This window comes from Falco rusticolus, chromosome 8 (genome assembly GCF_015220075.1).
Source record: "Falco rusticolus isolate bFalRus1 chromosome 8, bFalRus1.pri, whole genome shotgun sequence".
NCBI classification, from domain to species: Eukaryota; Metazoa; Chordata; class Aves; order Falconiformes; family Falconidae; genus Falco; species Falco rusticolus.
This window is the reverse complement of record NC_051194.1, coordinates 60349628-60371977: the sequence shown is the minus strand read 5'-3', so window position 1 is coordinate 60371977 and position 22350 is coordinate 60349628. Positions and strand designations below refer to the sequence as shown.

The 22350-nt window shown below is 38.0% G+C and overlaps 1 protein-coding gene across 5 annotated transcripts in view; it reads right to left on the bottom strand.

Moving 5' to 3' along the window:
• The window catches only part of GULP1 (GULP PTB domain containing engulfment adaptor 1), a 162838-nt gene that overhangs the window by 29208 nt on the left and 111280 nt on the right, over window positions 1-22350 (bottom strand). For all 5 annotated transcript variants that reach the window (XM_037398261.1, XM_037398259.1, XM_037398263.1 and 2 more), the window contains 5 exons: window positions 16978-17049; window positions 6956-7054; window positions 4052-4189; window positions 1370-1486; window positions 899-991 (listed from right to left, as the gene is read on the bottom strand). In XM_037398261.1, the coding sequence (XP_037254158.1) occupies window positions 899-991; window positions 1370-1486; window positions 4052-4189; window positions 6956-7054; window positions 16978-17049 (519 nt within the window). The remainder of the gene's footprint in view (window positions 1-898; window positions 992-1369; window positions 1487-4051; window positions 4190-6955; window positions 7055-16977; window positions 17050-22350) is intronic.

Here is a 22350-nt window from a genome sequence, read left to right as displayed (position 1 = left end):
GATTTTAGTAAAATGAAATGACAGTTCCTGACAAGAACAACCGTCTAATCAGTACCAAGGGAGTGCATAGACACTACTGAAAATTTGTCACCACCATTATAACTATACGTTTGCTTTGCGAAACTTCTAAATATCCATTTAAGCTTAAAAACAGTCCATCTTTTTGTAAGATTTTGCTGCATGTACATTAAGAAATTTTATTTATTTTCACAGTTACCTAACACTGCATAGCTAGAATACACTTGTAAGAAGAGGGAAGTCATTAGGATCAATCTGCAACACAGCCCGCATTTTTAGAGGTCCTGCCTAGATAGAAGTAACTGTCAGTCAGTCATTTAAAAATCTTTTTGTTATGATCATCTATAGGAACTGCAGAAAGCATCAGAAATTTCCAGTGAGGAGAAACCCACTCCTTTTTACCCACCCGCCACCCACCGTTAGTTCCCGAGACCTACTGATTCCTTTGAAAGACAGACAAATTTTTTTAAATCATTCAGAAAATGTCAGTTGTAAGTGACAATATGCTTGTGACAGAAGGGTGCTATAAATATCTCAAGTCGCATTCATGAACCAGATCCTCTAAGTGCAGAAGAGAGTTTTTCGTTCTTAGCTGGCACGCTTAGATGTCAACTAGAATGAGCCGTCTTCAGGCAGCAACAAATTGGTATGACAAGGGGATTAAAGACCCATGATTTGAGAGACCGCAATTTGCACTTTGGTCGGTTTGTCACAATCTTACTGTTACTTCAATATTGCATTTCAGCAGATATGTTACATGATCACCGTATGTTAATCACAATCACTGGAAACACCAAGGAAGCTAATAATTACCATAATTATTACAATGATTACAAATTTAGAGTAACTTCAGATATAAGAGTTACGTTTGAGTACTTACTGGAGACGCATGTACTTGTGTTATTCTTAACTGGTTTTCCAAATCTTGAACTTTATTTTTCAGTTGTGTGTTTTCAGTTTCTAATTCTTGAATCTACAAAGCAAGTGGTTATTGAAACAGCTATCGGGATATTCATTCATTTCAACAACAGTGTCCATTGAGGGTAAGTTTTATCTGAGATCTAGTGATTTAGAAGCCATGTTTAACTAGTTATCCGATTGCAAAAGATAATTAAATTTCAGTATCTTCCATATTACAACCTTTCTTTTCTCTTGAATGACCTTGCAAGACAGCAAAACATAAAACACTTTCACAATTTTCAGATCTTTTTTCAGGTTTCTTTTTTTAGGGTCTGTTGCAATTCTTAGGAATCTGAGAATAATGCTGGGAATTATGCTGTCATAGCAAGCAGATTACACAGATATAGCAGCACATTCTTTTAGCTTAAAAAAAACATAGTTCAGAACTTACTCTTTTCTGTAAACCTGCAATTTGTTTCCTTGTTTCAACATCTTTTCCTCCGGATTCCAGAAATTTCCTGTAAGCTAAGTCAAATGCTTGACCAATTGTTAAAGTTATCTCTTCTGCCTTTACATAAAACATAAGATTGAAATTAGTATGTTAAGAATGTTTTATATGATGACTTTCATTTCAGATGATCACAAAATACTTTACACCATGTACCACGTTCAAAGGGTTGGCTTTATCCAGCATGAAGTCCACACTGCAAAGGGGCCCAGCAAATACTCCAGCAAAATACTTTGACAGAAAATGCTATGGAAGGGACTTAAAAATACTTCAGCTAAAGAAGGGAGGCTGAACAGGCAAAACAAACCTAGCTAATTTTTAGTATTAATTATGCCTCTAATTTCTGTAAATACAGATAGCATGCTGCCGTATGTCTTTGATGATTTCTGAAGCAAATACAGGCTTTTCAATCATTAAACAAATTGTTTTAGTTTTAATGGATTAATGTTTTCATGTTAGTGGCTGTTTTGACCCCTATTGCTTTTAAATTTGTATTTCAACACTTACTTTTACAAGTCCTATAAAATGTCAATCAGCATACTGTACATAAATGTTATTTATCTGTGCAAGTATTTCCAATTACAGAAATCCAACCAAACACAATTTGCATTTGTATATCCAAATTATAATAACTTAGTAGTTCTATGCTGATTTGCATCATATGTTAACAACATGTATACATAGTCGGTGCAGAAAATCTACTTTAAAAATAACAGGGTTAAAAATAAGCGTACAAGTTGATCGAGCACACCAAGGTTTCAGAAAAGAATGCTGACTTACAAGAGGCATCAATAAAAGGTGAACACACAGATATGCCACTTGCCTTAGAACTTCAGTAGAGAAAGCAAACACAGTTAAGCAATAACTTTTTTTTTAATTTTTTTTAAACAATTTGGCAGGGGGAAAAGATATTGGATAAAAACATTAATCTGGCTAAAGCTAAACTAGTATTTTCTCATCTTTATTGAATGAAAACCTAAAATTGGTTGTTTCTCATGAAAGCAGAGCATTGTGCTCAGTGCCATGAACATTTTTCCTTCACTACCTGGAGGAACACTAAGGCCTGGATACACAAAAATGGTGCAGGACATGATGCTCCCAGCCTTTTAACCATCAGTGCAACAGTGAAGTCATTCAGTAGAGGTCTGTAAAGACCTAAGTTCTACAGGAATGGGGAATTTACCCCTCTGTCTTTTCACTGTGGAAAAACAAATACAACCACCTTTATTACCAAAAAAAGATCTCACAGGAAATTATTTTAACCAAATTAGTCTGAATGAGACCAGAAAAGCTGAACTAGGACTGCTTTAGAGAATAACTGTTTATGCTAGCAAAAGGAAAGTGTAATGGATGCTGGGTGTGTGCGGTCCTATCTTTGTGGAAGGGTGAAGGTTGGCTGAAATGAAAAGTACCAACTGAGGTGGGATCCTTTGAAATCTGAGAGTGCTAATGAACAAAGCATGAAACAGAGGGAGAAAGTCAAGTAAGTGAAATAACAGCTTAGAGAGAAGAAGAAACGGTGCACCGGTCTGGAATAAAAATGGTACTAGTGTGCAGAGACTGCAAAGGCAATTTAAAATCATGGGAATGTGTGAAAAAGAGGCGCAGGGGAGAAATTTGAAGCGAAATAAACAGATGTGTGCAGCAGTTTTTGAACAATGCCTACTGAAGGCACTGGAGCAATAATGCAGGTGAACAACAAAACAATCAGAAACTCTGTGAAGTAACACATAATGATACATAATTGCACAGAAATAGAAGTGAATATAGATCTTTTTCTAAAAAAACAAATAAATATTTCCTTACTATTTCCTTTGTATGATAGCTCCACTACTCCAGAATAAAACAAAAAGAGGGGCTCCAGATTATAAAAAAACCCCTAAACATCCACTTTTGGTGTTGGTTCCAGTGTTTTCGCATGTTAATTACTTTCTGCCAGGGTAACCACATGGCCCTGTTTCAGCTAGACACCACTTTCGTCATTTCCTGTCCTAAAGTATTACTGGTTTTTCTGCTATTGCACATTTTTGAACAGTTGCCCAGTTCTATCTCAGACACAAGAGATTGTCAGGGGTTGGTGCGATGAATTCTCTAGTAGTGCATCACAGCATTAGCAAACTTGAGATATGGCATGGAGTTGGGCAGAGAAGGGAGAACTTTGCTGAAAAAGAAAACAACACAAAAACCAAAAAACCAAACCAAAAAAGAATAATAAAAATTTAAAACCCCCAAAATCTGAGGCAGACACGTCAGCAGAAGAGCCGGTGAGGGTATCTCTCAGCCACAGGGTTGCAGCAATCTCCGCAAAACAGCTGTGCAAACATTTCAAGCTTGGTGGGATGCATGCAGTCTGTTCTCTGAGAGCATTGCCAATGCTCAGCCTAGGGTATCAAGCTGGGTAGTAAGAAGAATTGTCCCAGAAAGCCACCTTAGATCCATAAAGAAAAAGGTTCTCCTTTAAATTAATGCACCTAACTTACAAGACACTATATTGGCATGAAAGATTATAGCAAAGTGACTTCAATTAAAAGGCAGGCTATCTGCCTTTATTAACCATTCCTGGTTTATTGCAAAGTAGATCCGTAACAGCCACCCAAATTCTTTTAAAGCGTCTTGCATACTTACACACTTTTCACTGTCAAATACATAGCACAGATGCTTATTTGATTCTGAGTCTTTGCATATGAAAGTAAATATCCTCTTGTCAGTTTTATCATCAGCACAAAATGATATCCTATGGAGCTGACAGTTGTGTTGGACCTCCTGCAAATAAAAAGAAAGATTCTTTTCAAGAAATTCCTTTACTTGCTTAGGATAAAGATGCACAAAGGAAATCTCTGATTTCCTCATGTATGTAAAAGCAGGCAAGTTGCAGCAACATTTTTGAACGTCTCCCATTGTACATGAGTGGGCCCAAAAATGGACTTGAAGTATAACAGTAGTTAGCAAACTCATCTCCTAAGAAATGTTCCCATTTTTACTGAATCTAAGCAGGAAATTTTCATTTGGTCAGGATTAATCTGGAAGTGTTTATTTGGACAGTAACTTCTGTTCTAGAGAACTGATTTTACTGTTGCTTTGTGTCCCTGTGCAATTTATTTAGGGACTATGTAAAATACTCTCTTCTTTTTCCAGGTGCACATCATCTTCAGATTGCATCACCTCCCAGAGTCTGTTAAAATGCTTTTAGTCAAGTAAGTCCCTGACTTTCTATCTTAAACATAGAAAAGAGAAATGAAATGACTTTGTTATCTGAATACAGGGGCACAGAGAGATAAATTAAACATCTAAAGAACTGCTTAGGTCCAACATAAACAGCTTTTCAACGTTATTATTTGCATATGTTCAATACTATATTTCACTTACCATTAAAAAGCACATTCCAGCTATTAAGAAAGTTGCAGTGGCAATGCTCTTCAGCTGAGCTTGACAAGAATGAAAGGAACTATCTCAAATATTTTTTTTGTTGTTCTTCAGCAAGTCTCGGTATTTTATTTTATTTGGCTTATTACATGGGAAAGCAGTATTTTCTTTAAAGGAAAATATGCAGTTTAGATGTGAACTATTATCTATTAAAAAAAAAAAAAAAAAGAGTGTTTCTGTGCAGCGCTGGGATTCCCGGATTGCTATAAGGACATAAATAAGGGCATGCCCTCTCTGCACACAACCCTTTACCAAAAAAAAAAAAAAAAAAAAAAAGTATCATATGGGCATTTTTTCCTCCTTGCTCCAGCTGGGTTCTTTTTCTCAGTCTTTACAGCTGTTATTCTGCGTGCTCTATTTCTCCCATGTCCCCAAGTCTCCCCCACATTTAATCTATTTTTGTTGTAGCCCTTTAATAGCCACATGTGACAACACATGCTTGCTCTGGTTCTTTTTCGTTTTATACATCCATATAACTACTTTGTATCTGTTAAGGACAGAACTGCTTTTCTATAATTCTCCTTTGAGTGCCAAGGATGGAATCAAGTCCTGATACACCAGCAGGTCTCCTGTTCCTGCCACAACTAATAGTCATCATGTGAATACAAGCCAATATTACTCTGCAACAATATCAAAAGTGATTTTTTTCAAAAAAAACATTGAAAAAAACCCAAAACATTGTAAGCAGCGATGGTAATGTCGAATTTAAGTAATTTCCTCAAGGATCTATAAGGTGTGCAAAAAGAAGGAAAACCTGATTCAAATTTGCATTTACATGTAGCTTTAAGAAATGAAGTGGGGGAGATGAAAAGACTACTCATAGCTGACTACCACTTGAGTTAGAACAACATTGCTGAGAGATTAGAAAGTTCCTATTCCCCCAAGAGCTTCTGCCCCACAGCCTTCTGCTCATCTCTGCGGGAAAAGTTAAGACGACTAACATATTTTGGCATTTAAAGCTGTTATTTTAAAACAGTTTTTGCCAGGATATGAGGTTCAGTCCCCCCTTCTGCCCTATGACATAAGGAAGATGCAATTAAAGTTGACATGGATATTTCTTGCCCCCTCTGCTTATGGACTGTTGAATTATGGACTGTTGAAACATGAAACATGTTGAATTCAAGAGTCTGAAGCAAAAATGGGTTGCAAGTAGACAGAGCCTTGGACTAAAGCTACCTTTTCTGAAAAGGCAGCATCACTGTCTGAATCATCACAATTTCTCCAGAATTAAGCAGGAGTAATAAACAGTTCATTCAAATCCAACATTAAACACACGTACAAAAGATTTAAGAGCACTCAGATGTTAAGAATTGCTGACAATTGAATAAATACTATTTAGCTTGATGATATTTATCTCATTACTCCTCTTTGAAGTCTGTGAGGGGGATGTTTTGCTTACTATGTAACCCCTTCCAAAATACCAGAGCGAACAAAGGAGCAGAAACCCTATCCACGGGATGACTCGATGGACTTAACGGCTGAAAGGACAGGAATTGTCATGCTGTGCCAGACAAAAAGCCAACAACAGTGCTGATGGCCTGCTACGTCCAGTTTACAGAGAAATGGGTAACTCACCTGAGAAACATAAGCATTCTAGGGAGAGGGGCTAGAATAAAAAAAATTAAAAACCACAAGAAAAGAAGGGGACACCCCCCACCCCCCCAAGGTTAAGGAGAGAGAGGTGCAACTCCAAAGCAGCAGCATGAAGAATGAATCACTGCAAAGTCCTCTCACTCATCTGCACACACCAACATGTGGGCATCCACACAACGGTGACCATTTGGAAAGGTGTTTCTCATACGCTGTGTTAACATTTACTTACCACAGTGTCTTCATCTGTCTCAGAGTTTAAAAGTTCTGGTGTGAAAGGGTTAAAAAAATTAAATCCCACATTAACTACAGTGTGTATTGTGGAGTATCATGTACCTTCCTGGGGAGATGTCACCCATGTGTTCTAACACAAAATGCTAGTTTGGAAGAATTTTTCATCAACAGAACAGCGTTCATTATAATACTTTTTTAAAATACGAAACAACAAAAACATTAAAACCAGTTAAAACAATGTTTAATGACTGCTTTAGCACCATAAACATACAAGTCTCTTACCTTTGTTTTTGGATCTAGAATTTTTACACCATAGATTGAGATTTGTAATTCAACTTTGGGTGTCTTCTGGCCTTCAGATTTCTTGATATGTCTTGCAAACTATAAGATGAAAAATACAACAGCAACTGCATTAATAGCAAGTTTTCTTTTTTTTTTTTTTTATTACTTATTTCCTCTCCACTCCTTCCACCTGAAGCTGTTTCCTTCCTTCTTCAAAAAGCTCTTATAAACAACACCAACCATTCCTAAAGTGCAGGTGGGCACAGAACAGCATTTCTGACAGCACCCTGTACCTATAATTCAAGAAAAAATGTTTTATTACTTAGCTGGTTCTCTTGAAACTTTTATCTGCTGTTTATACACTTAATTTAAGCTTCTACATGAGATTTCTGGGAGAGCAGTAGAAGCAAACTGCTTGGCTGTTGAGCAGTGAATATCATTAAATTTCCCACATCCCACTGTTTCTACAAGCCCTCTCGTACACATGCGCGGAGGGTACTTCCCATATGTTTCTCTAAGGAAATCAGTTCTTTCAAACAGGTTCAGTTTGAAAGCACTACAGCTGTCAACGCCTAAGAAATACTTGATCTCTTCTACCATATTCTCAGGATTTATTTGCTAACGTATTTATTTGTTCACTAGTTGATGGCTAGACAACACTTTATATGACTGGGTTAGGCAACGTGTCCTATTCAACACATTTCCCATCCTTTCACATCTCCTTTCCTAGCTGCTAGATCTGACCTGTCCTTCTCTCACGAGCACTGCACATAAAATAAGCAGAGTACCTAAAATTTGCTACTGCAAGGCAGCTAGGGTCAAGAATTTGGGTAACTTTCTTAGCAAAGACACAGACTTGCTCTACACTTGCTGTGTTATGAGCCCTTTTCAAGTCTCCGACAGCCTGGCGTGGTATTTTCAAATGCATAAATAAGGATGATGATTCAGTGAAGGCCAGAGGAGATGGAGTCTGCTTCACAGCTACATGTCTGAAGAAACCATCCCCAAACTTGCTCCCACTCAAGTATAAGGGATGCTGTAATTCACCATCAGTAGATAACACCGTATAAAAAGTCAGTGAAAACAATGACTTTTAGTGGCATAAAGAGTCTACGATGTCAACAATGGTGCTAATCTATCTTAAGAAAGGTTAGACCTGGAAGAAAGCAGCATGAATTACCTTGTGATTGCAAAGTACTTGGCTGTAGTCAACTGATTACTCCCCCCAAAACACCTACACACCTGATTTCAATCAATTATTGAAGCAATAGGTGAGGGTTTGGGTTTTGTCGCTCTGTCCCTGTTCCTATGCCAGTTAGTACTTGGGAAATCCTTCTATGAACTCAACTGCTTTACACAGTATGACTGCCTCCATCTGTTTTATTTCATTTTTCTTGTAGGCATCTCTGTTCATGGCAAATTATTGACTATTTTAAGAACCACCCTAAAAGCACATAAATAACCCGTTTTTCCCATCCTCCCAATTTTATTCCATAATATGATGTCACACTTATTGAAAAAATTAGTAACAAAATACTAATTTATATTTAATCTTAATTACTTCATACAGTAACGTGACCTATCCCGTTTCTTACTGGTTAATGTATCATCAGATTAGCTGATAAGTATCACACACTTCACAAGTTAGTTAAAAAAAAAACCATCAACGAACTCCAAAACACCAAATTAAAAAAAATGTAAGCCACTCTATGCCATACTCAAAATGAACTCTTAAATCTAAATACCCATTTTACATTTCAGCAGCTAGGATTGCTTCAGCCACGGTCCAAATATTTTATGAAGGCTTGTACATGATGACTTACTAGTGAAAACCAGCAAGGCAAAAGGCAAGCAAACCCACCGTAACATCTAGTTCTGCCCTTCTTCAGTATCACGTGTATGACTCTTGCACCGTACGTATGCTTTTCCTGCCCTCCTATGTATCTTCATGCCCATTTCTCACACAGTATACTTTTCGTACAGTTTAACAGCCATGCCAATCCCTTTATTAAGGTGGGTCATCTTATATGCACATTAAAAAAATAATTATATAGAAAATAAAATTTAAAAACCCTAATCACTGGTTTGAAGGTGTTTTGGCCAACAACATTTCTAGACTTTCTAGAACAAATCATATTTGCTACACAAAAAAAAAAAAAATCTTTAATAAAAATTACTAATTAACCGCCCCCCCCCCAAGATTCTGACTTAGATTTTACATTGTCAGGTTAACCTGTTTGATTCTTAAGTTTCTGTTTTAAAAAACAGGAAAATGATAGGCCAATCAATGTTTTAGTAATGCAGGGTTTTCCCCCCCAAGATGAATATAAAACTTAAATTGTCTTTCAGATAATTTTCATACACTTACTTAAAATTCCCACTCCGCCAGCTCTCCTTTCTGATTGCTAATTTGCTCATGTCCTTTTGCTGGATAAAGCTCTGGGGACCCGTGTGGCCCCTTTCCATGGCACAGCAGGGCTCTGCGCTCGGCTCACAGCTGCGCGTCACCTGCAATGACCCCAACCCCCCCAGGTCACCTGGCCGGTCTGGGCATCTCAGTTTCCCATGTACTTCACAGCGCACAGAAACACACCAATGCCATAGACAATCCTGGGGCACACCTCGATGTGGAACAGCCTTGAACTTCAGTGAACCCTGGCTTTTTTGGAAGGTCTCTTTACAAACAAGATGCACACAATTATTTATACACAGTAATGAAGAGGAGGTATAAACCATATTTGATTTTACCAAGCCACAGCCAGTATGTGTTGAGAATGATGAAATGTTTGGTTTTCCAACTGTGATCATCTTATCAGAATCCCAAACAATATCTACATGAAAACTTTTTAGAATAACTAGATTTTAATAACTTGCATGAGTTTTAGAACAGCTGGCCAAAGCTTGCTCCAAGTAGTCAAGAAGTCTTACAACACTGAGGAAGTTCCAGAAGATAACTCTGTGCCAATACTAAAAAATAAATTAGGGTAAAAAAAAAAATGACCCTACCACATCTCCACTCTCAAAAGGCATAAATCAAGTTCAAGAACTAGGGAATTCAAGTGAGATGAAGTTAACGATTATCAATATGGGTTTTACAAAAAAATGTGGCCCGTCAAAACACACAAAGCTGAGTTTTGTATGTTGTTAGATTTAGGAAATGAAGCAATACTAAGAAAGTATTAGTTAAGTTAGTTACATTAGTCTCCAGATGCAGTTATAAACAGGAAATTGTCATTGGGAAGATATGTTTCTAATGTATTCCAGCAGGGCTTGTTTCTGAAGCATGACATTATTGAACAGTGACCAGGAGGAAAATAATTACTGATAAAATCCACAGGCAGAAAAAATAAGAGGGGGAAAAAAAAAAAAAAAAAAGAGGGAAAAGTAATTAACAGTCTGAAATCTAAAATCGTTCCATAGGAAGCTCAATGGTCACAATGGCTGATGGAGGGGCAAACAACACAAATAATACCTCGCCAGCCAGACTACCACCGCAGGTTGCCTGTATCCAAAAAACCCCATCTCTGTTGCAATACCAACGCTGTGAATCATACATACAGGAACAAACTTTCTTTCTGGGGAGACTACCTTGTGAAGACAGAATTAAGAAACTCTTGATGTCACATTAGGCTTTCCGCTAACTGTGGACTTTCTTATGAAACTACAACTGGGAAGAAGAACGTGACCCCTGGATATTTCAGAAAGATACCTAAGAACACAACAGCTGCACCATATCAGCTGCTTGTGAGGAACTACTCAAATTGTATGTGCTGAGGTTTGCAAATGCAAAAAGCTGCTGACAAAATGAAGAAAGGTCACAGAATATTTGCAAAAGCCAGCAGAGGACTGGAAACCCACTTTAAAAGAAACTCCATCAAATAAAAAACAAGCTAAGGGTGAAAGAGAAACACAAAAGCATCTCTTTAACACAGACTTCCAGAAATGCAAGTGAGCTTCTTAATCAAAGGTTTACTGGGCTGCAGTGCCTGAAAAGTACACATAAATAAATTCAGAAAGTCTGGTGTGGTCACTTCAACAGTTTTCCTGCCTGCTCCTTCTTCTATGTCGCGACAGGTATCATCCACCCATCAGTGATTCCGTTCGTGCCCAACCTTCTCCAGAATGCCAGGCTCAGCCACCTCCCAAACCTGTGCAGGTTTGAACAGCAGATCCTAACACTTAGGCAGGCATCAGCCCATTTGCTTTTTTTATTTTTTTTTTCTTCTGTTTTTCCTACTCGTTCCTCCTACCTAAAGAGGACCCTGGGGGACCTCCTGACAGGGCAGATTTACAAGCATTATCTTCCCCTTCCAGCACGCATCTGAAACAAGGCAAGAGTTGCAGCTCACAGAGTTTCGAGATTATTTAAAAGGGTAAAAATCTGTAGCCTCCCATTGGCATCAAAATGCACAACGATATAAGATTATAATGAATCACAGCATGGCTTGAGAAGAGATACGATGGGCCAAATTCTTAAGCTGTTGGTTTATACATACGTAGTTCTCAGGCAAGGCAGCCAGGTTTGGCCCCGTAACAATATCAGCAGGTCAGTGGGATGGGCTAGCTTTTATTTCACTGCTTTGCAATTAACATCCTATTTTTCTTGAATCTTTTATGGAAAGCAACAGATATAAATAAATTTATTTTCTATGGTTTAATTTAGTTTTTAAAATTAAAAAAAAGAAAAACTTCCACATATCTGGTCTATTATTACGGTAGCAGGGAAAACAGCATACTCTGAGACTTACCTTTGAAAAGCTTATATGCATCAAGTCTCAGCAAACCACAATCAGAAGATTAATCAGCCAAAAAAAAAAAAAAAATGAGGAAAAAAAAATATCACATTTCAAAAACAGCCAGGAGGCTTTAGTTGAAGAAATAACGGTTAAAAAAAAATAATCCCATCTTAATCAATTCATGCTATACAAATTAAAACTACGTTATTTTATTTAATATTAACACCTCACTGCACAATTCAAGAGTTTATTATAGAAACTCAGAACTTGAAAAGGTATACATTTCTGTGATTTGGGTGCTAACTTTCAGCCCAGGAAATAGAGGTTCAAGTCCTTCATTTTACACAGGCTTCCAGTGAGACCGCAGACATCGTCCTTCATGTGAACACCTTAAAAGATAACTGTTTGAGGGAACACAGGTGTCTAAGCTGAGACATCACACTATACCTAGCACTGAGAAGATATTTCTCATCTTTTTTTTTTCATAACAACACTCATGATAAGGAAAGATGCTGGGGGGGGAAGAAAAAAAAAAAAAAAAAGAAAAAAAAAAGCCCTATCTCTTTTGCAGCAACTGCATATACCATCTTTTTTGGTCATATTACGGTCCAAACTATTATGCATGTTTTATGTGGGTTATGAAATTGCAACCTCTGAAAAATAGCTGTCTCAAAGATTAAAAGGATGAAAAGGCCACAGAGCTGCAAACCTGAACATCTCAATCAGTTGGCTAGGGAAAAATCTGTCTCAGAAACCCATTTCTATGGAATATGTTGTATTTTATTTTCCAGACACACACTGGATGGAGTAGGCGGCTATTAATTGATTAACTACAGCGCAGAAGACAACGCAGTACCATCTTCTTTCCATCTCTCACTCCCTGAAGGTTTTTTTGGTTAGTTGGTTGGTTTTTTTGGGGTGGGGTGGCGGGGCTCTTTTGCTTTGTTTTGTTTCGGGGTGGGGTTGTTATTTTGTTTGGTGGTGTGGGGCTCTTGTCTTTTTGGTCTTTAGGTTTTGGCTGTGGTTGGTTTTTTTGTTGGTTTGGAGGTTGTGGGGGTGTTTTAGTGGTGTGGATTTTTTGTTTGGTTTTGGGGTTTTTTTTGAGAGGGTGTAAGCAGGTATTCTCTTCTTCAGCTCTTCTCATCTGGTCTGCTTTGGTGTTCAGGCTGGCCCTGGCTGGTCTGGAACCACACATTCTGCTTTCCCCAGTACTTCAAAGAGAACAGTCGTGGCTGTAAGGCTTGACTGGAAACCTCTTTACCCCAACATTAAAAGATTTGCTGTACTCCACTCTGTCCTTTCAACAACAAATAAACCCCAGCTTTAACAGAAAAGAGAGCTCAGAACAATATCCACTGATGGTCCAGCAAGGGAAATAGCAGGACAGCACCACAGCATGTGTGGAAGAGCACTCTTCACTTTGTGTGTCCTTACGTGCCAAAGAGCTGATGAAGAATATTTCATGTGGCTTCAAAGTGATTAACTCTACTTACATTATCTCTAATCATCTCCACTTACAGAAGAAAAGAGGAGGAGAAAAGGAGACTGAGCTGGAAGTCGGGTAAAGTAGGAACAGCCTTAAGTTATGGACCTTGCAAAAACATCCCTTCGAAGACTGTAAAAGGAACAGCCCTAAAATCAGGTGTTTATGCCTGGTTTCTCCCCGACACCCTTCCATGCCACTTTCTTACCCATGCTCTGGTTGTGCTGCCCTTCCCATCTGTTATGCTGATCCCTCCACCTTTTCTCACCTCTGGCAACACTTCCAAGCTCTTTTTGAGAAGGGCCAAATTAATTCTTACAGTCTGATTTAGAAGTTACATCCTTCATTAATTAAGGACAGTATTCATTTAACTTTATTCAAAGGTGTAAATGCTGTCAAATCACACTTTATAATGTAGGCATGTGCTGATACAACACCTTGGTACCATTTTCCTTAGCTTTTATTTCATTCTAGAAATTTGACTAGCAACCGGGAAGGAAAAAATTGTTTGTAATAAATTCAATTCACCTTCTCTTAGAAATAAAAATACACATTTTAAAACATTAGCGTTCAACTTTCTTCTTTCTTCTGCAGTACAGCTTGAAGAAATTTGAAAGCACAAGAGGGAAATCCCAGCTAGAGAAAACCACTGGATAAACCTCTAGAAAATTTAAGTATAGATGCTTGAAAAACTGTATTCAAATTGCAACTGACCCAGTAAAACTGTCAAGTGTTTAGAAAATGCAGTAGTAGTGTTTGGGATAAAAAACGTACAATGAAGCGTCAAGAAAAATTTCCTCCAAGTTACTGCGTTTTCGTGTAGAACATCAGCGCCACCTGCTGGTACACGCTCATGGGACGGCTGCGGCAGTTTTGCACAAACCTACGTTTGTCAAGCGAAGAGACTTAGCGCTGCGTGAGTCAAGAGCTTTTGATTTAAGGAAGTAAAGAGTTGTGTATCAAACGTCTATTCTGACACAGTTTGATGACATGATGGCTTAAGAGAAATAGTTTATAGCTGACAATATTTCATGGCCTATGTATCACCGCAAGCACGTGACTTCAAAAGGTTATTAATGCGATGCACACCAATTGTAAAAATAGCTCCAAATAAAGTCAGCTTTTTTCTGTTAGCTATTAATTTTCATTAAAAGCAAATTGTGATTAAAAACATTGTGATTAAAACCAAATCCCTATAATAAAAATATAGCCTCACAAGCTATACATTAAATTCCTATAACCCTCAAAACACTATATAAGTTTTCTTTCAATATAAGACATTAGTTTTCAAGCTGGTTTTACTGGTTTAAAAATTTTAATTAACATATTCTAAAAACAAGCTAGAGATGTGTGGTCTATGATAAAATCCAGTACCGCTAGCCTTCTCTTCAAAGAATTCAGACACACTGTCAGAATTGACAGATAAGTCAATATTGAAATGAGTCTTCAATTAATTGAGGATTGTTTCAAATATAAAACCTCTTCATTGCTCTCTGAATTCTGTTCCAAGATTTTTCAAGTCTTTCCAAAAGTTGTCTTTAATTACTTTGTGAATTTTCTAATAAACTTGCGATTATATAAGATCCCATGTAATACCTGACATCTAAGCTCCAAGCTTCCAAGCTTGAAGAAAATCCTCTAATTTTGGCAGCAACGATTCAGACACATATCTCCAAGGCAGTTTATTTAGGGAACACGTGTAAAAAGTTAGAATGGATTCCAACAGTGCAATGACACCACCGGGATATACAAAAAATTTTTACTTCTAAATTTTAGTGCTAGGCTGACATGTTTTTTCCCAAGAAAGGAAAATAGCTCTGGCTATTTCTATACTTCAGAGAACAGGTATTTGACATCCTTTTTGGACCTGCTGTCACAGCACATTATTTCAAGGGACCAAATTATACAATCCGAACATCAGAGCGCCTGGTGATGAGCAAAAGCCCAGCTCAGCCTGCGGGTTCCACATTGAGACAGAAACTTAGCAGCTGCTTTACTTAGAGGCAGCCTGATAGAACACCATTAGACTAGAATCAAAACTTCTCCGTAGCAGGATATTATCTTGACCGATTTCTGCACAGGATTAACAGTGCAGCGGGTAACAGGATTTTATAAACAAAATACCTAACACAACGTGCTTCACTCCAGTATCAGCCGTAAGCTGTGCAAGGTGCACACAAACCCATACATTTTGTTTCCACTGGTAGCATGCTGCAATGATTAAAAAAGGGTCACACTTATATTAGCCTAAAAGACTTGAAAAAAACTCGGCAATAATGTCTCTGATGAAATGCAGCAGAGTAAATCTTTTTGGCATAAAACGTTCTAAGAATTGACTAAGCGAATTTTTAAAGGCAGCTGTACTATTCTGGTAGCGTGAAAATAAAGGCCAGGAACTTCTGGTTCAATACCTCAACACAATTACTAATTAATCTTGTAAAGGTGTTTTTTCAAGAGAAACCTCAGTATTGAAAGCTGAGCTATATGAGGTGTTGAAACCAGGACAATGCCTTCTTTCTTTTATTTTTTATTATAGTAATAACACAGAATCACATTTTTCAGCATTGATTCTCAAAAGTTTCTGTTTCCAAAGAACTTCTGCTTACATGAAAAACAGAAACTCTACAAAAAGTTATGGAAAATACAATAGTAGGCAGAACAATTTTTACATCTAAATAAACCGATGCTCCAACAGCTCTTAGGAGGTAAACATGAAACAGCGCGATTCCACAGCAATGTGCATTAGCAGGCAGATGAAACCAGCATTCCTGCTGCAGCTCATGGCATTGGAAGGGCTGTAGGCATATCAGCTGTCACTCAGTCAAGTCAAAGCCACGTTATCAGTTAGCAACCCTCAACAAACCATTCCCTTAGGACACCTCCTAACTGTCTACTGAGTCCCTCAGTGCCCAAGGACGTACAACCAAGGAGGTACTGTAAACACCTGACCTTTGTGCGCACAGAACTTTTCCAATGAAGCACGAAGACCTGGAGGACAAGGCAGGAATGCCCCTTGTCATAAACAGGCTTGGTTTGTAAACCCTGTTCTCTCACGACAGCTCTGTTTCCAGGTGCGTCACCAGTTGTCACAGCTGGAGGGTGAACAACGGTCATGCCCGTGTCGCAAACCCTCCCCTCCACGCTAAGTCAGTTTACGTGGATCAGACACGTTAGCTTTAGATGAAGAGCAGTCAGGGACAGCCAGTACTCACAGAGCTGTTGTAGCCCACTTACGGTGCGGTTTGACGTTCTTACTCCTGCTCTGTGGCACCAGCACTTACCTTGAGCAGGTGAGTACTCTGTGTTTTGCAACAGGAGGCAACTCACCTAACCAGGGCTCACAGGAAAGCAACACACAGCCCAGAGAAATGCAGGACAGACGTTACTGATATCGCTGTTTTTTCAGTCAAAGCAGCATTCATTTTCTTAAATTCCCTGGCAACACATTTGGAATGCCGCATTAGAGGCATTCAATAGCCATAAAGCGAGGATGGCAGCTAAAACAAATTGTTGCTATCGAAGTCTGTATTAATGAAGCCCTGAAGTTTCCAAAGAACAAGCATTACACATTAAGGTACATAAACTTTATACTATAAATAATTGTATAAGCTAGGAGACAACTGAATATTTGTACAGCAGAACATCTGATAATGTGGACGTAATAGGGAAGGGCCCTGTGAAGAGAGTAGGAAAAGCAACTCCTTATAGATTCAATGAATTTACCTAGAAACACTTATAAAGCGTTAGTTGTTATGTTACAAAATATACATTCTATTTATATTTCATTAAGAACTCTTTCTTACCTTCAGTTTTCTAACAGCATCTCTTACAACTTCTGTGCCTTTGGGCTGCTCTACCTCCGTACTGCCGAGAAACTGGAAAGATTGTAATTTGTGAGAAATAAGTAAGTTATGCATTGAAAGGCCTAATTAACTCAGGTAATCTTATTTTCCAATTATTTCCAAGTAACATTTTGGAAACACAATCGTTCCAATAGTTGATAAATAAAAAAAATCTTCATACAGCTATTTTTATTAAAGAAAATAACAAGAACTAAATTCTAATTCAACAAATCAGGGTTATCAAAAGCAGCTTTTAAAAAATGTTTTATTTATCTCAATCCTATACAAGTGTGTAAATTAGAAGTTAAGTACCTTTTTCCACTGGGAAACTGTCACTTTGGTAATATCATCTCTTTTGGAAAAAAATTTAAAAAATGCAAAATAAAATACTGACATAAGATACTTCCCATGAATCAACAAGAGCCAATGGTTTGGACAATGTTACTAAAACTTTCATAGTGATGCAAGGTAAATTAAAAAGACCTGATTTTGCTCTCAGAGCTGCTTGGTACAGTAATTTCATGGACTTAAAGGAATTGGGCTCCAACTTACATAAAAACAAGGCTCATATTCAAAGAAATGCTACTAGAGAGCGTGTTTTACCAAGTAAGGTTTTAACAACAACCAAACATACACCTGTTAAGATACAAAGCATATACAAAGTATAATATTTCAAAGGTATCTTACTGTTTCTTTATTTGTACACTGAAATGCCTTTACATTCTTGTGCACGGTTACGCTTGCCTTCTACTACACTGTTATGAAAGGTACAACAATCCTGCCCAAACCGCATCTGTGTAGTAATTTTGAATTGCCCAATTTTCTCATTGAGGTGCAGTTGGTCTGAGTCACACCAGGTACCTGAATATGCCAAAATAACGCTAGAAAGAAGGAACAAACCCCTTTTTTCTCTCTAAAGTACACAATTGCCTGTGCAATATGACACACAGACACGTACAATTTTTGAGTCTTAGCAGTTTCAAAAAGAACTTACGTTTGCCACACGACAGATGCTTTCAACATAGTTCCTCTGAAGTTTGACATTTTATTAAAACTTAAAAATGTGATTACTGCAGTCAACGTGCTCAAGCTGTACTCCTGCAAGGAAACTCTGCAGCTTTACCAACAATCCATCGCATTAGGAATTTGCTATTAACTCTGAAATACGATGTGCCATCTTGAATACACCAGTGTGTAAATCAAAACACTATGCACATCTGCTGTCAATATTGCCTACTATTACAATTCTCCAGCTAGGAGAGCAAGGTTTTATAATAACAGAGCAGAAACCTCTATCATTGATTAGATGTCTTCCATGCAACGTTTCTGGTAACTTTAAATAGAGGGTGTGTTCTTCCCTGGAAAAGTGACAGTTGCAGAGAAAGCATATAAAGAACGATCCTTGGACATTATAGATCCTACATGTGACAGAAAGGTGAGTAAATATATGTAAGCCAATGTATGTGAGTGGAAAAAAAAACCCCAAAGCTAGCCACAAGCTTAAACGCGCAAGAAAGGTTCTTTTATACATATATATATAAATATATATGTATTATATATATATATATAAACATATATATAAGAACCTTTCTTGCCTGACCTTATTTACTTTTTAAGAGGAATGCTGATCATATCAGATACCTGCACACAAGTGTATCTATCCACCACCCACTTGGCACAACACAAGAGGCAGAAGCAGGATTGCTGTCAAGTTTGTGAGTAGGCGAGGGTACTTTACATACAGCACTGCATATAAAGCACTGCTTCCTGCAGAAACATGGGAAATAGCAGCCGCCAGCGTGGACAAGGCTCAGTGACCGGAGGACGCGGGTCCCTGCGCGCCGCGGTGACGGGGCAGACGGCTGAGTGTACTCCACGCGCACTTCCCAAGACCCGTGAGCTGGGAAACCAGCAGCTCCAGAGGCATTATCAACGTAAGCCGCCTGGTACTCCTCGATACAGCTTTAGGGGCCAGGCCTTGGGTGGAATTGTGTCCAGTACAATTGTAGATGCCCTGGGTAATGCTGCCTCGCCTGCAGCAGCTTCTCCAGAAGGGCACAGGGCTGCCCGGCATTTCTCAGTTGCTCACTTCCATCTAGATGGCCGAGATAGCAAAAGAGAGCTCATAAGCAAGAGAATCATTTCCCCTCCCCTTCCCTCTGTTATCTCGCTCTGATTCACAAAGTCCAAGAAAGATGAAGGTATCTTTGCTGCGTTCAATAATTCCCAGCAGCAGACTAATCTTTCCATAAACAATAACTTCCATAAATACTGTTTTCCCAGGGGGGAAACTTAGCCTATACCTCATGCTAACTCACATTACTGCCTTAGAAAGTGTAAGCACCAAATTAAGCTTCTGCTGCAGCTAGGGAATCTGTTAAATGTCACTGATTTGTTAAGCCCATAGCAATGTTCCCCAAATCAGAAATTACCATTTCTGATGACGGAGGGGAGGGAGAAGTAGACATCTAAAGAAACTGCTGAAAGCACAGGCTGAAATGACTGACAAAACCTGAAGAAACACGTACTAGATTGGGTTTGCTCTGCAAGTCACCAATGAAATAAACAATCAAGACCCAAAGTATATGGGAACATCATAAGCATTATATCAATATTTATGGAACACAGCCAGAATTCAAGCAGTCATTCACAATGAGCTGTCTTCCCAATGAGTATCGGGTTTGACATTAAGCATCACTACTGAAATTTTTATTGCTCTCAGCGGTTTTGAACTGGATGTAGAATTAGAGCTTATGCTTAATGAAGTTATTCAGCATAGGAAAATATAGTAAAATGCAAATTTTTTTTGCATTTTATTATTTTTTTGCATATTATTAAAAAACAAAGATGATTTGTATTTTAAGTGTTAATATCAGAAATTCGGAGACCATGCCATGGGTTGCATTGCTCGTATCTGATATGCATTTGTATCTCTGTTAACTGCGGTTCCATTATTTTTATTCAGATATGCTCGAATCTTATTTATAACTGCTTGCACATTTTATGCCTCACCTCCACAAGTTTTCTCATTTATTTTCGGTAAGACAGTAATAAAAACAGCCATTGAGAGCAAATATCCTGGATATTTGTATTAATTAGACCGATCTATGTGGGGGCAAAATATTAGCACAATTTCAAATCAAGACAAGTTATTTTCTAATTATAACAGAAGAATAACTATGCAATACAGGTTTAACATATAGCTAACATATTAACTGGAGGCTTTTTATTGCTTCTTCAGCTACTCTGTACCTTTTCTGTGTGATCTGTCTTATCATCGTATTTTGTTTAATATTAGGTACCAATTACCATGGCATTACTCCTGATAGTTAAGCTAAGCAAACACATCTATATTTGCAAAGCTGAGACTTTAGATGACAAGCTCAACGTGAGGAAGGCCCCCGTGTTTGTACAATCCCTACCACAGCGGCTGCGCTGCCACCTCAGGGATTTCTAAAGTAAGTAACTAGCAACCAATTCACCATCCTCATGATATGGGGAGATGGCCACTTCATTATGGTCTTCTCAGCGGACTTTTCTCACCAAATCTCACAGAAAGAACAAGTATTTGTTGTATCAGGAGTTTGGTACAGCTGTAGCATCAATAGTATAAATACTCATCGCGTTTCAAAGAAAAATTAGTAAATATGAAACTTCCCTTTTGAGGATCAGGTTCCTTTAGAAAGCAATACTGATGCAGAATTCTAGATAGGAACTTTAAAAGTCAGCGATTGCTTTGATCACTCTGGGTTCCCTTCCGCGGACCTGGCTGATGAGGAACAACAACATGAAATCTAATTGTTCCTGAGAGCCAACTCATACAACACCCACACTTCATTGGAGAAGAGAGAAACAGAAAATAATGTAGCAGTTCCCCTTCAGATCATTCACTATTAATCCTATATGCAAATTAATTAACACTTAAGAATTTAATGCATTTATTAACGTCAAATCCATAATACAGAGGAAAAACGTTTACATAAGATTGTTACATGTATTTTACTGTTTGGAGCTACTAAAAGGGTTATTCTTTTAATTGGTTTACTTCACGCATAAGCCAACTCAAAGAAGAATGATCAATAAGTTAGGCTTGCCACTAGGCTGACCTTTTAAAATATTTATGTATTGTTGAGATTAGTGCTAATGGGAAGTTCACCATAATCATACTGAGTTTCAGTTAGATAATTTAAGAAATGCCAAGATGATGACATTTACTCTTTTGTATAACATCAAGCATGCTAGGGCAATGTCTCCCCCGTATAGATTACTACACGCTTTTCCCTGCAGTCCTCTGTTCTTCCGAACGCATTCCCTACAAAACTGACGAAATTTATTTTCCTAATATATTACTTACACTGATCTTACTTGCAGCTGTCTATAAACCAAAATAGCTTTTATGAGGTCAACAGATCTTACCAGTCATAACAGTTTAACCGTTCCTAGAGAGTACAGTAAGGCTCGTTCTCCCCTTGCTGATGTTTGCCATTAATGCAGGACAAACACCTCAGATCAAACTCTTTATCATTTATTATTAGCAGACAACCAGATGTGCTCGCTCCACATGCAAAGATTTGCAAGATAGTGCAGCTGCAGAGAATTAACAGACACTATTTCATCGTGTTAGTACCAACAGAAGTTTTATCATTGACAGCAAGTGGGAGAGTCATTCAGCCCTGTGACAGCAAACGGAACCCAGACCCTTTGTGGGGAATCTCTCTTCCACCGGAACATAGTTGAAATTGTCTTATGCATTTAACTTGAGCAAGACATGTTTTGGTCCAATTCCATAGTGAAATTATTTTAAATGCTTTTATAGTTGTACTTTGGCTGGAGAAACTATCACAAGAAAAGGTATTTCACTTTTATTTTGCTGGCTCAATTACAAGTCAATTCAAACGTAGGGCAACTTCAGGCATTCAGAACCCTTTACGGTTCTGACAAACCTACTGCTGCTATCACATGCCCAACAGCTACTAGTACGGCCAGATGAACTGCTGAGGGTAACAAACAGCTCGCTTTTTTGCCATGCCATTGACACGGCACTCCAGTAATTCTTCCCCCGTCCGTTTACATTTTGACCAGCAACATTCTACATTTTTTACATGCCAAGTATATCCAGGTGCTTTTCTTCAAAACCTAGGGAGAATACAAAACACTCTACCCATCCTTCACAAAAGTTACTTTTACTAGGTTTATAAAAAAAAATAAAATAAAATCATTAAACCTAAAACTTGACTAAGAAATAGTTTTAGGCGCACTTTTGAATATTTAAGTTAGACTTCCACTCTTCCAGTAGAGAGCAGTGCAGGATATTTTAATAATAGAACAACATCT